Genomic DNA, 15,975 nt, shown 5'->3' with positions numbered 1-15,975 from the left:
AAGACTGAGTAATTTAGGAAGAAGAGGTTGATTGACTCACAGTTCCACAGGCTTAACAGGAAGTATGACTGGGAGGCTTCAGGAGACTTACAATCATGGCGGAAGGTAAAGGGGAAGCGAGCACCTTCTTCACATGGTGGCAGGAGAGAAGGAGAGCGAGGAGGAAAGTGCCACACATTTTTAAACCATCGTATCATGAGAACTCACTACCACAAGAACAGCATAGGGGACATCTGCTTCCAGAATCAAGTCACCTCCCACGAGGTGCCTCCCCCACATTGGGAATTACAGTTCAACATGAGATTTGGATGGGGACACAGAGCCAAAGCATGTCACCAGATATAAGAAAATACATTTCCATTTATTTTAATTGATGGTACTGACTTAAAGGTGAGCAGGAAAATTATTTTATAGGGCAGAAAATTGTGAAGAATAAATTTGAGACAGAGGCTCATAGGAGACAGGAGTAGAATATGGAGGTTAATTTATTTGCGGGGAAGAATTTTGGAAATAGTCTAGTCCATTCATCTCCACTTTATAGGCATGGAAACTGAGACCAAGAGTTGCCAATTTTTTTTTTCTTAGAAGTCTCTTTTATCCTATTATTCTACAGAATAAAAAGTCTTACTCTACTGTGGTATCCAGAGTTCTTCATAGTCTGATCTCAATTTGCCTTTTCAGCCTCCTGTCCTGTTAATAACTCTTATCCATCCAACCCAACATGGCCTAAGCGTCAAGCCATATTTAACTCACCTTCATGGTGACTCTTGATAACTAGACACAGCTTGCTAGTTGGGAGCCAATCTTCATGACCACGTTATAGAAGAATTATAGAGAAATTGGTTGGGTGATTTGACATTTACACTCCTCCCAGCCCCCCACAAACACACATGACATAGTTGGCTTCTTTATTTCTGCCTTTCAGGGCTCTCATCCTCATTCCTGCTTGGGAGGCAAGCTTATCTGAGTTAATCCAAACACAGGTTCCTCCATCCTCAGTTTTTAGTTAAGACTTGACTTACCAACAGCCTTACCAAGCCTTCACTGGTTCTGTTCCTACCGGTCCTCATTTGCAACGTCCTCTCTTCCAGCAGTGTGGTAAACCATTCATCTTGTAATACATTGAGCAAAAGTTAAGTCTTCTTTAATGTCACCCTAGACTTTCTAGACAGAGTTCAGTCACAGCTACCTTGGGTTTCTGCTGCGCTTGCTACGGTGTTGTGATCTTTATCATATACTTGTCTGCCTCTTTGGGATTGTAAGTACCATGGAGGCAAGGTTTGTGTCTCAATTATCTTTATATCTCCAATGGCTTGGACAGTGCCACGTAAACACATAATGGACAGCAGAGTGTTTGCTTGCTGACCACTGACACTCAGCTAGCAACTGGTGCTAGAGCATGAGGCTCTACAGCCTACTGTGAGCACCACACAAATAACTGTTGAAAGGAGTGTGCCTTGATGCACAGCTTCTGAAGCCATCCTGGGGACTTTTTATTTTTGGCTAATCTAATCCAGAGTCTGTGTCTTTTCTTTTTGGTAATATCATTTGATGATTTCTGAGTGTCCGTTTAAAAGTATGTGAAATTTTATCTTACTTTCTTCTGCCTTGAGGGAATTATATTTCATTTCTATATGTTCTTATTAGGAAAAGAAATATCCCTGCTCTGTGTTAAAAAATAAAAGGGGCAGAGGGGATTATGGACTTTTTTATGAACTCTAACAAGGAATGGAGACAGAGCTGTAAACCGAGCCTTAGGAGGAAAGTAAGGATATAGCATTCTCTCCTCAAACAGGCTTCTCGCCTGCTGGGACCTTGCGGTATGCCAGGCTCCTCCACCGTCGAACTGAGTTTGGCCCGGGCTTTGCAAACAAAGGCACAGGGCTTCTCCAGGTGTGCCCAGACACAAACACTGGGGCATTCATAAGGATACCCCCTTGACTGCTTCCTGTTCTCCACAACCTGCCTTGCCCCACTGGCTCCAGTTACTGCATTCTCTGAAATATGGGAGCCACAGGTTCCCAAGGAACCCCTGGAGCCAGTGTGTCCAGCAGCCCTGATCTAAGGCCCAGCAAAGGTGACTGAGGTGCTTGTGAGCTTCCCTGTAAACCAGGGAGTGTCCATTTCCCAGCTCACAGATCTCACTCTCACCTCCTGTTTCTTCTCTTTTCCACTCAGAGTTTCTTAATATATGTAGAGAATCTGACACCGCCTCCTTTTTTCTTGTCACACATCAAGGGTGGATAATGTTTTTCACTTCTTCAGGAGAATTGGCTAAAATTTAAAAAATTTAAAAGAGTGAATAATGTAATGGGGATTGATGTCTCCAACATCATGAGTCTTGGAATGCAATCAGGAAATCAGAGTCACACTCCTCATCGAGTCTCACCTGGCCTAGATGAGCGTCCACCCCTTCCCAAACCTATAGCAGCCCCCTTGTGTTAGCCCAGAAAGGGAGGAGAAGGAAGAAGAGGATAAAACTGACCTCTGGAAGAGGCGGATGTGTGATGTAGAAAGGCTCTGTCGAGCCTTCAGAAACAACCTTAGCCTCATATATCTCAGTAAAATGTGTTTGCCATTGAAAACCTAACTAGATCACGCGGCAGTTTCTAGATTTAGTCAGCAGGTTGGTATTGGCCTGGGAGGAGAGGGTGCCACTGAGATACTAAAAGTAAATACCCAGAGTGACTGTCGGCCTCTTCTTGCTCTAAGAACTAATTCAGTTTTTAAACACCAGAGCATTCAGACATCTGATTTGCATCCCCCTCTCCGGTAAGCAGCATCATAATTTAAAACCCTGCCAGTGGAGATGTATTGGTAGCTGTGTCAGGGAGCACAGGGGTGGCCGTTAAAGCTGTGAGTTACAGCCTGGTGGTGCCGTGTCAGAGTTAACTATGAGAGACCAGTGATAAATTTAGGTTGTCCAGAAGTTCTGGGGATAGGGGAGAGAAGAGAAGAGGGTTGGTTTCTCATATTTGAAGTCCTTCTAAATCATGAAGTTGACATTTTATTTAGAGAACATGCAGTGTTCATTTTGTATGTGGGATCTGCATTCCTCGCGTTTTTTATTTTTGCATTCTGAGAGCAACTTTTGACAGAAGCATCTCACAGCTTGTGGTGGGGTGTTTGAACACTGCAGGCTGGAGTTCTCACTGTTGTTATTGTTTAAATTCACTCAAAATCTGTAAGGAAGTGCAGACTATAGTCAGGGTTCTGGCAGGCCTATCCAGTTATTTTTCAGATACCGAATCTTGCAGAATGGTGCTGTGGAACGAATAATGGTCCTGGCTGGAGCCCCTGCCTGGCCATATGACTAGTAACCTGAGTGCTGTGCGCCTCAGTCTCCTCATTCGTAAAATGGAGGTAACAGTTCTCTTCCTAATTGCCCAGTGGGGTGGCTCTAGAAGTCCAGTGACGTAACGTTTGGAAGAATTTTGAAATCTCCAAAGTCCTCGAGAATGTCAGTTTCTGGGGAGACCTGAATTCTGCCAGAAAGCCTTTGGAGTCCCTGTTCATCTAGTCACCTCTTTATTAAAGGCAGTTGTTTTTAAAGCAATGCTGTGTGTGTCTCTATATCTATCTAGAGAGATATATATGTATAATTTCTTCCTGCTTTGAAGACAGTCTCCCACTAAGATCTGAAATGTATTCATATTAAGACATATTTGCTTCTGTGTCTAGCATTGAGGAGAGATGAATCAGATAAGATATGATTTCAGGCTTGTCTGCCCCTAATGACACTTCTTTTTTGATGTTTAGCCAAGGAATATCACTTGCAAAGACGTAATTCAGCAGTTATAGACTGTTCAGTCCCTTTCTATTTATGCTCCTGCGTCTGACTCTGAATTCTTTATAGAGGATGTAAAAACAGGACTTCTGGGACTTCTGAGTATCTGACAGCAACCTCTAAATATCCCTAGGCATCACTAAATGGAGTCTTTAAAATAAACACTATTTTTCAAAAATTGTACCTAAAGAGTATGTTTTTAAGTTGTAAAAAAAAAATAACAGTGACATTTATAAAACTTTTTGTTTTAACTCTCATGATACAGACAGTTAGGAAATTGTGCTTATAACATTCTTATCGCTGTAATTACTTAGGAAATTTCTTTCCAAAGTCTGGGTTTTGGTAAAAACATTATAATTTCTAACTATAATTATATCAGATTGTTCTTGCTAATGTTTACATTAAACATAATGGGTGGAAAGTTTTCCTAAGACTGTGACGTGACTAAGAATCTGGAATCCATTACTTTAGGCTGAATCATATCTTTGAAAATGTTTCTGCTGCCTTGTGGGCTGACTCAGAGTTGTAAATATCTATGAGGAACTCAAAATCCTCATCTTTACTCCTGTGAACTTTAAAGTCAAAGATATGTGTTAGGGATGTGTATTCAGTATATAAGACTGGAAAATGTTATTCAGATACTAAAGGTGAAACATGTTCCTATTAAGTGGATAAGGACATCACAGGTAAGGGAGGTATTCTCTGCTGTCCTCTTTAAAATGCCTTTAAAACTTGGGGAATTACTGGCCTGGGGGAGCCTTGTGGTTCTCCATGCTTTTTACTGATGACTGTTTAAATCACTCCCCCTCATTAAGTAGCAGACTAATGGATGATGTTGCTAACATACTTATCTTGAAAAAACATCATTTTCTAAATTTTTCTCCTTCTATAGCTAATAGTAGTTGAGATAAATATCTGGTTCAGTAAAATATGAGACAAAGCAAACTAAATATGCTTAAAATAGAAAAATAGAAACAGGCATTACAATGAGTATAGACTAGGTCTCTGCAGCAGTTTATTCTCTGAAATTCCATATTTTCAAAATGGACATCCAAGAGACAGACAGACTGTACACAGTTCAGGATTGCATGGTGAAACCTGAATTATGCTGTCATATGCACTTGTTTGCTTCCAAAACTATCCACTTAGAATGTAACTTTCTAAAGTTATATTTATCCCATAGTTTTGCTTATATATGAAATTATTATAAACCAACACATGGTCATTGTAAACATTTTAGAAACCACTGAAAAGTATAAAGAAAATTAATTTAATCCTTCATGCTACTGCTTAGAGATAAACTTGTTAACATTTTTGAGTATTTATTTATAATTGTGCATTTTTTAACTCTGTGTAATAGTGACTGTTTCCCATATGATTAATATATTTGAAAAATGCTTATTAGAAAGTATGTAATATTTTATTATGGTAATGTATCATAATTAGTCATTGCCCTGTTACCCATTTATGTTGCCTTTAGTTTTTAAAAGTCATAGACAAATTCTGAGATTAGCATCCTTGGGTCCATCTCTATTCCCCTAGAGAAGGTTTTGAGAAGTAGACTTTTGGGTCAAAGGTTATAATTGATGTAAAGAAATTTGCTATATATTGCTGAAATGCTTTCTAGAAAGGTTCTTTAAGCATAAACAGTCACATCTCCACCCGCATTTTTAAACCTTTTCCAATGTGATAATTATCTAATCAGCCAGTCCTTCCAGGAAATGGAAAGAACATTTTTTATTTTTTTACTTTTATTTTTTCTCCTTTATCATTACCCACAAGGAAGGAGCATTTATTGAGCCCTGTTCTGAGCTTTGTCTCATTTCACCTTCACACCAACTTCACAAGGGAGGTACTGGCATTATCTCACTTCCTAGATGAGGGAATGTGCTCAGAGAGCTTATGTGACTTTGAGAAGTCACACAGCCAGGTGTGTGGACTTGTTACGGAAGTTCAGGCTGATCCCAAAGGTCATTTTCTTTTTAAACTTCTAAGGTTTTCCCCTATATGATATTTTATTTCATCATTGACTGTCCGGACAACAAGGACCCCATCGCTGCCCCCAATTTTATTTTCTGAACTAAACATGCTAGTCCCGTGGAGGTCACCAAGTGCTTTGGTGGACACTTAATACACCATTTCTTGGGCTTTCAAGTACGTCACACACAGTAAATGCTAAATAAAGGTCAGTTTCTACCTCCAGGATTAGAGGCCTCTCTCATGCCCATCAGGTACACACCCGCCTACACCCTAACTACTGTGTAAGCAAGCACGTGTGTTCATTGTACTTCTAGGTAAGGAACTTTCTGCAAAAGTGGAAAATATTTTTTCCAAATTTCACACAATCGTGCAAAATCTCTGAAGAGAAAAAAATTAGCGCTTTAAAGCAGCAAAGATAAATCATTGGTGTTAGAATCACAAGGAGGGGTCGGGCACGGTCGCTCATGTCTGTATTCCCAGCACTTTGGGAGGCTGAGATGGGCAGATCTCGTGACCCAGGAGTTCAAGACCAGCTTAGGCAATATAAGGAGACCCCGTCTCTAAAAAATAAAGAAATTAGCCTGGTGTGGTGGCATGTACCTGTAGTTCCAGCTATTTGGTGGGAGTTCGGTGGGGGAAGGATTACTTGAGCCCAGAGGTTGTGACTGCAGTGAGCTGTGGTCATGCCACTGCACTCCAGCCTGGGCAACAAAGCGAGACCCTGTCTTCAAAAAAAGAATCACAAGGAGAGATTTCATTGGAGTTTAACAGTAAATGTATTTGTGTCCTTTCTGCCTAATTCCAAGAGCCCTCTTGCACTTGTTGAGGAAAAAAAAAAAACCTTCTGATGGTTGGTTGATTTCTGTTTCAGGTGTGTGAATATCCCGATGGGACCAAGTCTTTGAAACTGGGAGACTTTGGGCTTGCTACTGTGGTAGAAGGCCCTTTATACACAGTCTGTGGCACACCCACTTACGTGGCTCCAGAAATCATTGCTGAAACTGGGTAAGACTTCTGGTGGCCCTGGTTAGTCCTTTAACTTTGGTGAGAAAGGTTTTTGTTGCTGTTGCTGCTTCTGTATACAGTTCGTGAGAAAGGTCTGTTTTGTTGCTGCTGCTGCTGCTTGTGTATACAGTGCCTCCTGTGAAGGTGGAGAATGGAAAGAAGAGAGTTGCCTGCACCATGATTTTGACCTCAGGAAGCAGACTTTATGCTTACCTGATCAGAGCCCTGGCCTGGACTTGTGTCCCAAGGCCACTCTTGAGAATATGGCAGTAGTCACCAAGACTGTGGTTAGGTTGGCAGAAACAGATGTCTTTTTCTTTTCTTTTTTTTTTTTTTTTTTTTTTTAATTATACTTTAAGTTCTAGGGTACATGTGCATAACGTGCAGGTTTGTTACATATGTATACTTATGCCATGTTGGTGTGCTGCACCCATCAACTCGTCAGCACCCATCAATTCATCATTTATATCTTGTATAACTCCCCAATGCAAGCCCTCCCTCCTCCCCCCCCGCCTCCCCATGATAGGCCCCAGTGCGTGATGTTCCCCTTCCCGAGTCCAAGTGATCTCATTGTTCAGTTCCCACCTATGAGTGAGAACATGCGGTGTTTGGTTTTCTCTTCTTGTGATAGTTTGCTAAGAATGATGGTTTCCAGCTGCATCCATGTCCCTACAAAGGACGCAAACTCATCCTTTTTTATGGCTGCATAGTACTCCATGGTGTATATGTGCCACATTTTCTTAATCCAGTCTGTCACAGATGGACATTTGGGTTGATTCCAAGTCTTTGCTATTGTGAATAGTGCCGCAATAAACATACGTGTACATGTGTCTTTGTAGTAGAATAATTTATAATCCTTTGGGTATATACCCAGTAGTGGGATGGCTGGGTCATATGGTACACCTAGTTCTAGATCCTTGAGGAATTGCCATACTGTTTTCCATAATGGTTGAACTAGTTTACAATCCCACCAACAGTGTAAAAGTGTTCCTATTTCTCCACATCCTCTCCAACACCTGTTGTTTCCTGACTTCTTAATGATTGCCATTCTAACTGGTGTGAGATGGTATCTCATTGTGGTTTTGATTTGCATTTCTCTGATGGCGAGTGATGATGAGCATTTTTTCATGTGTCTGTAGGCTGTATGAATATCTTCTTTTGAGAAATGTCTGTTCATATCCTTTCCCCAATTTTTAATGGGGTTGTTTGTTTTTTTCTCGTATATTTGTTTGAGTTCTTTGTAGATTCTGGATATTAGCCCTTTGTCAGATGAGTAGGTTGCAAAAATTTTCTCCCATTCTGTAGGTTGCCTGTTCACTCTGATGGTAGTTTCTTTTGCTGTGCAAAAGCTCTTTAGTTTATGGGGAAAGGATTCCCTATTTAATAAATGGTGCTGGGAAAATTGGCTAGCCATAAGTAGAAAGCTGAAACTGGATCCTTTCCTTACCCCTTATACGAAGATTAATTCAAGATGGATTAGAGACTTAAATGTTAGACCTAATACCATAAAAACCCTAGAAGAAAATCTAGGTAGTACCATTCAGGACATAGGCATGGGCAAGGACTTCATGTCTAAAACACCAAAAGCAACGGCAGCAAAAACAGATGTCTTTTTCTAAAGGGTGATTCATTCATCTCTATGTGAAATGAAATGAATAACACCAAATAATCCTTTTCCCAACAATTAAAGGCAATACTCCAGTACCATGGAAGGTTCTTGGGAGTCATCATTTCTCTCCCCCTCACCCACTTTGTTTTCCTAGCTATGGCCTGAAGGTGGACATTTGGGCAGCTGGCGTGATCACATACATACTTCTCTGTGGATTCCCACCATTCCGAAGGTAGGTGGCCTTTTGGGCGACTGTATTTGAATTGCAAATACTCTCCCTTGGGTCCAGAAGCAGACACTTTGCTCCTGGCAGTCAGGACTGTTTGGTCACTAAAAATGCCAGTTAAAAATTACATAAAAAACCTTTCACTTTTTAATGTACAGCCTATTAATGTGTATTCTCATTAGCATACTTTGGATGTGAGGTGAAGACCTTTGCTTTGTGTTTGGTTGGTCCTCTGAGTTTTCAGTGTTCATTCTTTCATAAAAATAAACCCATAATACGGTGTCTACCATGTCCAATTTCTCCATTTTTTCAAATAACAGCAAAATTTAAAGAGCCTTGTGAAGCAGTCCGAATCCTTCCAGGTATGTTGTCTTCCAGTTCTTCATAGTGATCTCTCACAATTATAATTGAGAGCAATTTTTATATCTTTCTATAGCATTCAACTTTGTTCTCATAGAAACAATTTCTGTTTCTTCTTAAAATTCATTTTATTGGTTCACGTGACATTTAATTAAGAATAGAATTACAAACACTTGTGGTATAAATAGGCCTGGGAATACACAGACTGACTGAGTCTTGGTAACCATTTGCTTCACCTGGTGGAAGCAGAGATGGCCCCTGACAATGGTCAGGGTGTGTGAGCAGGGCACAGAGCACACTCTTTGGCCCGGCAGTCTTTGCACAGGGGTGAGTGAGGGGCTTCAGCCACAGCTCTTTTGATGAGTTTCATCTTCCCCTCTGGAGCAAATGAATTACTCTGAAGCAGAAGTTCATCTAACCATGCATGTTCTGTTTTCTTCTGAGTTTTCTTGACCTCTTTTAACTTTAATCTCTTCTTTTGTTCATTTTGTAACTCTCTAATGAGTAGCTACTGTGTACCAAGCATGATTTTAAGTGCTAGGAATACAGTGGTGAACAAAACCTGAGGTCGTGGTTTCCCTTAGTTTATTTGACTAGCCATGACAAAATGCCATACACAGTGTGGCTTATAAATACCAGAAAATTCATCCTTCCAGTTCTGGAGGTTGAGAATTCCAAGATCAAGGTACTACAGATTTGGTGACTGTTCAGGGCCCACTTCCTGGTTCATAGAGAGCCGTCTCATCACCCTAACCACATACGGTGGAAAGGACAAGGGAATCTCTAGGGTCTTTTGTAAGGGCACTAATCCTATTCATGAGAGCTCCACCCTTAACAATAGCATGGCTGCCCAAAGGTCCCATGTCCTACTACCATCACAGTGGGGATTAGGTTTCAGCATGGGAATTCTGGGGAGATATGAACATTTAGTCTATGGCATGGTGTTGTAGTGTTGTTCTGGGTCAGTAAGTGAAAAATGGTTTTATCTTCTTTTCCCTCCAACATTTTATTATGAAAACTTTCGAACATACAGAAAAGTTGAAAGGATTATCTTTTAACATTCTCAGTTTTTCCATTGAGTTGAACAATTTTCTAATTGGCATTGCAGTAAACATAAGACTGACAGATGTTAGTCTCTACTTTTGAAAGCCTTATGCTATAGATGAAGACACACCTCACAAGACTATTGATCAAAGAGAATAAGCAGAGCATGAGGGAGTGCTTAGTTCAGGGATATCACAAGGATGTAGCATTAATGAAAGATGTAGCATTTGAGTGAGACCTTTGTGGTATTAGTGGAGTTTTTATAGGTGGAAAGATATTTTCATCTGGCCGTCAACATCATGGTCTTCCACCAAAGTCGTTGACTAGGTGGTTTACACAGACTGTAGAATTACTGCACGTTTCAGTTAGCTTTTGCTGAGTAACAAACTACCCCTGAAGTTAGGAGTATGAAACAATTGCATGGATCAGTTGAGTGAATCTTCTGAGCTGGCTGGCTCAGTGGGGGCTTGATGGTCTAGGATGGCCCCACTTGCACGCCTGGTAGGTGGCTCAGTGTCCACTGGGACAAGAGAGATGACTTGGCCCTGTGCTTTCATCATGCAAGGACTGTCCTGGGCTTCCATGAGAGTGGATGCAGGATTCCCCAGCAGCCAGAAACAGGGCAAGTTCTACTCCCCGAGAACTTCCTCAGTCTCTGCTCACCTCACACTTGGTGTGCCATTAAGCAAATCAAGTCAAACTCAGAGTAAATGTGGGAGAAAATGAGCTAAGTACATAGTGGGAAGGGAATAGTTCGTGGCCATTTTTACAGTCACACCAGGCCTTGGCTGGGCTCAGTGATGTCATGTTTCGGGAGTTGGTCAAGTGGAGAAGGGGAATGCATCTTGATGACAGGTGATCCTGGGCCAGTTACAGCGGAGTTCCCTTCCCTGCTAACCCAAGCTGGGATCAGCTGGGAAAGGGTCTTCGGGGATAAGTTTGAGGACTGTGTGCTCACAACTCCCTCTAGTGTTCCAGTTGCCGGTGCAGCCTGAGAGTTTTTTCTTTTCACTGCTTTTTACTTTTTAACAAAAGTGAGACTCAAATTGAACAGGATGTATTTATCATGGATTGATACTGAATGGGGAGCAGCTTTTTTGTGGGGTCTAGAGATAAGTTTGGCTAATCAAAAGCAGTAAAGCTACGTTCTGAAGGCTGCTGCCCTATGTGCTGCCTTCAGAAGCAGGTCATAGACCTCCAGGTAGCTTTTAAAAATTAAGACAATGCTTTCCCTCTTTTATATCATATTGTGATGAAAGAGAATCTGTAATGTTTAAAAACGTGTTTACCGAAGTGTCTTCATGGCATACAGCGACATTCTGGGTAGAATTTTATAACCTACTATAATATAGAAATGTATGTCATAAATTACAGAAATGGTATATGGTAAATAAATTTGGTATAAAATAGATTGTCTACATTTGTACTTAAAAGTCCTTCAAATATTTCAAAATAGTTTGTTTTATACAAAAGACAACTTTAACCCAAACATTTAAACTAAAATTGTTATTTTGGAATTTACAGTTTTAGCTTCTCTGACTGTAGCATCTTTCATTCTTTCTCTAGTCTTTTTTTTTTTTTCCTTTTCTTTTTTATAGGCAGGATCTTGCTCTGTCACCCAGGCTGGAGTGCAGCGGTGTGATCACAGCCTACTCCAGCTCAAGGAATCCTCCCACCTCAACCTCCCAAGTAGCTGGGACTACAAGCACACACCACCATGCCCAGCTTTTTTTTTTTTTTTTTGTAGAGAGAGGGTCTCATTTTGTTTGCCCAGTCTGTAACTTTTATTTTGTAACCTTTTTAATTTATTTTTTAAGAGACAGGGTCTCTGTTGACCAGGCTGGAGTGTAGTACGATCATAGTTCACTGCAGTCTCCAACTCCTGGCTCAAGCAAGTCCTCCTCCCTCAGCCTCCTGAGTAGCTGAGACCACATTGCATTGTTGCCCAGGCTAGTCGTGAACTCCTAGCCTCAGGCAGTCCTCCAACCGCAAGCCTGTGAAAGTGTTGAGATTATAGGTGTGAGCCAGTGTGCCTGGACTATCTTCCTCTAGTCTTTTTCAACATCAGATTCATCATTACCGAGAAGGAGACTGGTTTTTCAGAGGCACCCAGAATTTTAGTTGTTGCCTAAGCAAGTCTGCTCTTAGGGTCACTGACAAAAAGTATCATTGTATGACTATACTGAAGTTTTTGTTTCTCTTGAAACACGCGCAAAATGCTCTAAGTGGAACGTTTGAACATCATTTGGGAAATAGCTTACAACATTTTCAGGTTTACCTTCTCTGAATTTTAATGCTTTGTCATTGAAAAGAGAGCGTGTGCACAAACTCTCTTGTTGTTTTTCAAGTTTTTTCTTAATGGACATTTTTAGACTTAACAGCACCTTGGTCCAAAGGCTATATTGTTTTAGAATTTTAAAGTGCCCTGAAGGATCTCAGCCACATTGCGGAGATCAGTGTGATACCGAATCCAGTGTGGATTTAATCAGAACAGCTTTTCTTACATGATGCTAAGAAAGATAAATTAACTTTCTGTTTTCTCTAGTGCAGGGCAGGCCCCAACTGTCAAAGCCCTTGCAACTCACAGTGGATACTTCGGGGTCTCATTCTCATTGCTGAGACACCCTGTGGTTTTGTTTTGTTGACTCAGGGTATTTTGCCAAGAACCAGCTGCTATAAATGACTGCTGTGCACACACTTCCAGCTTTTTTAGCTATTTATTAACAAAAGCTATATGGATTAACAAAATATAAGATATTTGAGATTCTAGAAAAAAATAAGGGAGAGGTGAGTGGAACCATAGGTAAGGATGACTAAAAAGAACGATTGTGGCAATAGCTCATTTTAAATATCTTTTTCTAAACATCATATGTTGGAGCCCTCTGGTTTTCTGAATTTTTCCACTAAATCTAATAATCTAGATGTATTCTGTACTCCACTTTGAAGGAGCAGTAAGCTGAGCTCACTCAGCAGGGAAATACAGTGAAAAGGAAAGAAAACATGCTGACACTAAGAAACCTGTGGCATTCACAGGAAATGGCTCTTTGGGACAGTAGTGGGAATGTCTTTCTCTTGCCTGGCCCAGTTATCTGTCCTGACTTTTGCTCCTCAGTGTGCCTCTTCACCCAAACTCCATGGACCAATGGGTGTCCATTCAGCTGCGCTTGCTCTTAATGTCATGAATATTTACAAAGCTCAGAAACTCTTTTGTTTGTTTGTTGTTTGTTTTTTTTTGTTTGTTTGTTTATTTTGTTTTTTTGAGACAGAGTCTTGCTCTGTCACCCAGGCTGGAGTGCAGTGGTGCAATCTCAGTCTCACTGCAGCCTCCACCTCCTAGGTTCAAGGATTCTCCTGCCCCAGCCTCCGGAGGAGCTGGGATTACAGGTGTGTACCACCATGCCCGGCTGATTTTTTTTTTTTTTTGTATTTTTAGTAGAGACAGGGTTTCACCATGTTGGTCAGGCTGGTCTCAAACTCGTGACCTCAGGTGATCCACCTACCTCGGCCTCCCAGAGTGTTGGGATTACAGGCATGAGCCACACACCCAGCCAACTCTACTCTTTTTAATAGAGCAGGAAGGAGGGAACCCTGTCATCACTACAGCCCTAGAATTTGTGTCTAGACGCTGTGCTGAATGATCTGTTTCTCAGGACACCACGCTTGCCCTTGTTCCCCTTTGATGGGGTTGGTAGCAAAAAACCCCCAAAGGCTGGGTGAAGAAATTCCAAGAAAGGTTTGCACACTTGCCGGGTAATACTTAACTTGCACTCCTGGATTTTGATGTTGACTCCAACAGGCCATTCTGAGCTTTCTCATGGGTCCTTGTAATGGCCTGGAAAGCTAATGATGCTGTTCCTCACTCTAGCCATCGATGCACCCACCAAGTGAGGGGGCTCTGAGGTTAAGTTATTTGGGAGGTTGGGGACATCTTTCCCAGTGGTGTTTCCACATTTCCATGACATCATTCATGAAGAAGTCAGGTCAGCCTGTATTCATCAGGCACTGACTGTGTAAGTGCGCCTCCGAGGTGGGACGGTCAGGTGCAGGTGGGAGGGATGCCCCTGTGAGCCACTGGCATGGGTTTGCCTCAGCCTGTGCCATTCTGCCTGGCATTTTGGGTTGGCCCTTCCTCTCAGACTGAGTTTAAAGTCAGTTTCCAACAGTGAACTAATTATTTCATGAATGTTCTATCCAGATCCTGAACTCCTTATAACTTTTTCATATGTTGGCTGTTCCACTGATCTTTGGCTATTAAAGTGGAAAGAAGAAGGGAAAGGAGATCGGACTCAGATTTTCTGCCTTTCCTTTCTTGTTGCCATGATAGTTTTGAGGGCAGATGCTGATGTTTTTTTTTTTTTCCTGAAATGAGGATTTCCATTATTTGTGGATTGCAATATTTCTTGAGTGTGTGTGTGTGTGGGGGCGGGGGGGGGGGTAAATATACATAACAAAATAAATCATTCTCACCATTTTTAAGTGTACAGTTGAGTACCACTAAATACATTCACATTGTGTGCAAGAATCACCACCGTCCCTTTCCAGAACTTTTCCATCTTCCCAAACTGAAACTCTGCGTTCGTTAAGCAAATGTTTGAGTTGTTGTCTCTGTCTCTTTAATTCCTCAGCCTATGGAAATGTTCTTTGGCTCATTGTCTAAAAGGAAAGTTCTGTCATTACAAATGGGAATTGAGATACATAATTGAGATATGGAATGCCAGGTCAAAGCCAGAGACTGGACTCCTTTCCCCACTCTTCCCGTGAGCATTTTGTTGAAAAACTCTCTGGTGACTTTGACTTTTCTTCCATTTCTTTGTCACTGGCTTAGCGAGAACAATCTCCAGGAAGATCTCTTTGACCAGATCTTGGCTGGGAAGCTGGAATTTCCGGCCCCCTACTGGGACAAACATCACGGACTCTGCCAAGGTACCCTCCAGGCCTGTTTCTGTGGGTTGTATTACGTTGTGGGGTCCTCACCCATTCCACAGGGCTGTAGCTACTCTTGGTATTGCATTGCAGAAAGTTCCTTGGCTTTTATTGTTTGGTTGTTCTTTAAGTTCATCCTATGGTATGGTCTCTGAAGTTCTTGGCAAAATTCTTAAAGTTGGACTGGCCATCTTTCCGGTTTCCCTCCATCCTCTTGTGCTCCTCTAAGCTCTAACATCCATTATTTCATTTACTTGAGAAATATGTATTGGGCACCCATCGGGATACAGGGATGAACTGCAGAACACACGGAATTGCCAAAAGGAGAAATACCGCAGTTTTAAGTACTGTGGAATAATAATGACCAAGACTCTTAGGTGAGAACATCTTAGTTTTATGTGGACTCAGGAGAGACCGTCTCTTTTGCACTGCTTGTATGGCATTAGGAGAGCAGGTGTAATCACGTTTAGGTTTGAATCAGCTAGCAGCTGTGCTGGCTCTTCTCTGAAGTGCTTGCTACAAACTCAGATTTCTATATTTATGCTGGAATTACCTTCTTTTGTGATATTGAATTATCTCCTTCTCTGTGGTCTTACTTGTTTATTTTGTTGTAGGAATTAATCAGTCAAATGCTTCAGGTAAATGTTGAAGCTCGGTGTACCGCGGGACAAATCCTGAGTCACCCCTGGGTGTCAGTAAGTACCCACATTCCCAGGGAATGGGCATCACTGTGCTCTGTGGCCAACAGCACGGTTCCTCACTGTGACGTTTACACATGCACATGTTATGCATCCAAGCTCCACGGTAGATAGAATGTCTGTCTTTCCCATTGAGCAAGTAGCATGAAGATGGGCTCCCCAAGAAAGCAGTTGGCACCAGGGTCTCAGTCTTAGACCCTGCCCCGCGAGTCACCTGGGCAAGTGACTGTCCCTTTCTTGGCCCCAGTTTCCTTATCTGCAAAATGGAATTGGCCACAGTGCTCTTTTAGGAGGCTCTTCTCTCTCGTCTTTTGTGGTTCCAGGGTTTGAGTTTCCAGGGTTT

At 41.6% G+C, this 15,975-nt stretch overlaps 1 protein-coding gene across 1 annotated transcript; it reads left to right on the top strand.

Moving 5' to 3' along the window:
• Positions 1 to 6,638: 6,638 nt before the first annotated feature.
• Positions 6,639 to 15,169, top strand: LOC115895842 (serine/threonine-protein kinase DCLK2-like; the record flags this gene model as incomplete). The annotated part of the gene is made up of 4 exons (XM_030926433.1): positions 6,639 to 6,772; positions 8,536 to 8,613; positions 14,837 to 14,934; positions 15,066 to 15,169. Coding segments are annotated over 4 exons (414 nt in total), but the record flags the coding sequence as incomplete, so codon positions are not given.
• Between the last annotated feature and the right edge of the window lie 806 nt (positions 15,170 to 15,975).

The sequence above is a fragment of the Rhinopithecus roxellana genome, unplaced genomic scaffold (assembly GCF_007565055.1).
Source record: "Rhinopithecus roxellana isolate Shanxi Qingling unplaced genomic scaffold, ASM756505v1 contig3100, whole genome shotgun sequence".
Lineage (NCBI taxonomy): Eukaryota > Metazoa > Chordata > Mammalia > Primates > Cercopithecidae > Rhinopithecus > Rhinopithecus roxellana.
The sequence above is the reverse complement of the archived record's forward strand: the minus strand, read 5'-3'. Positions and strand labels throughout refer to the sequence as shown.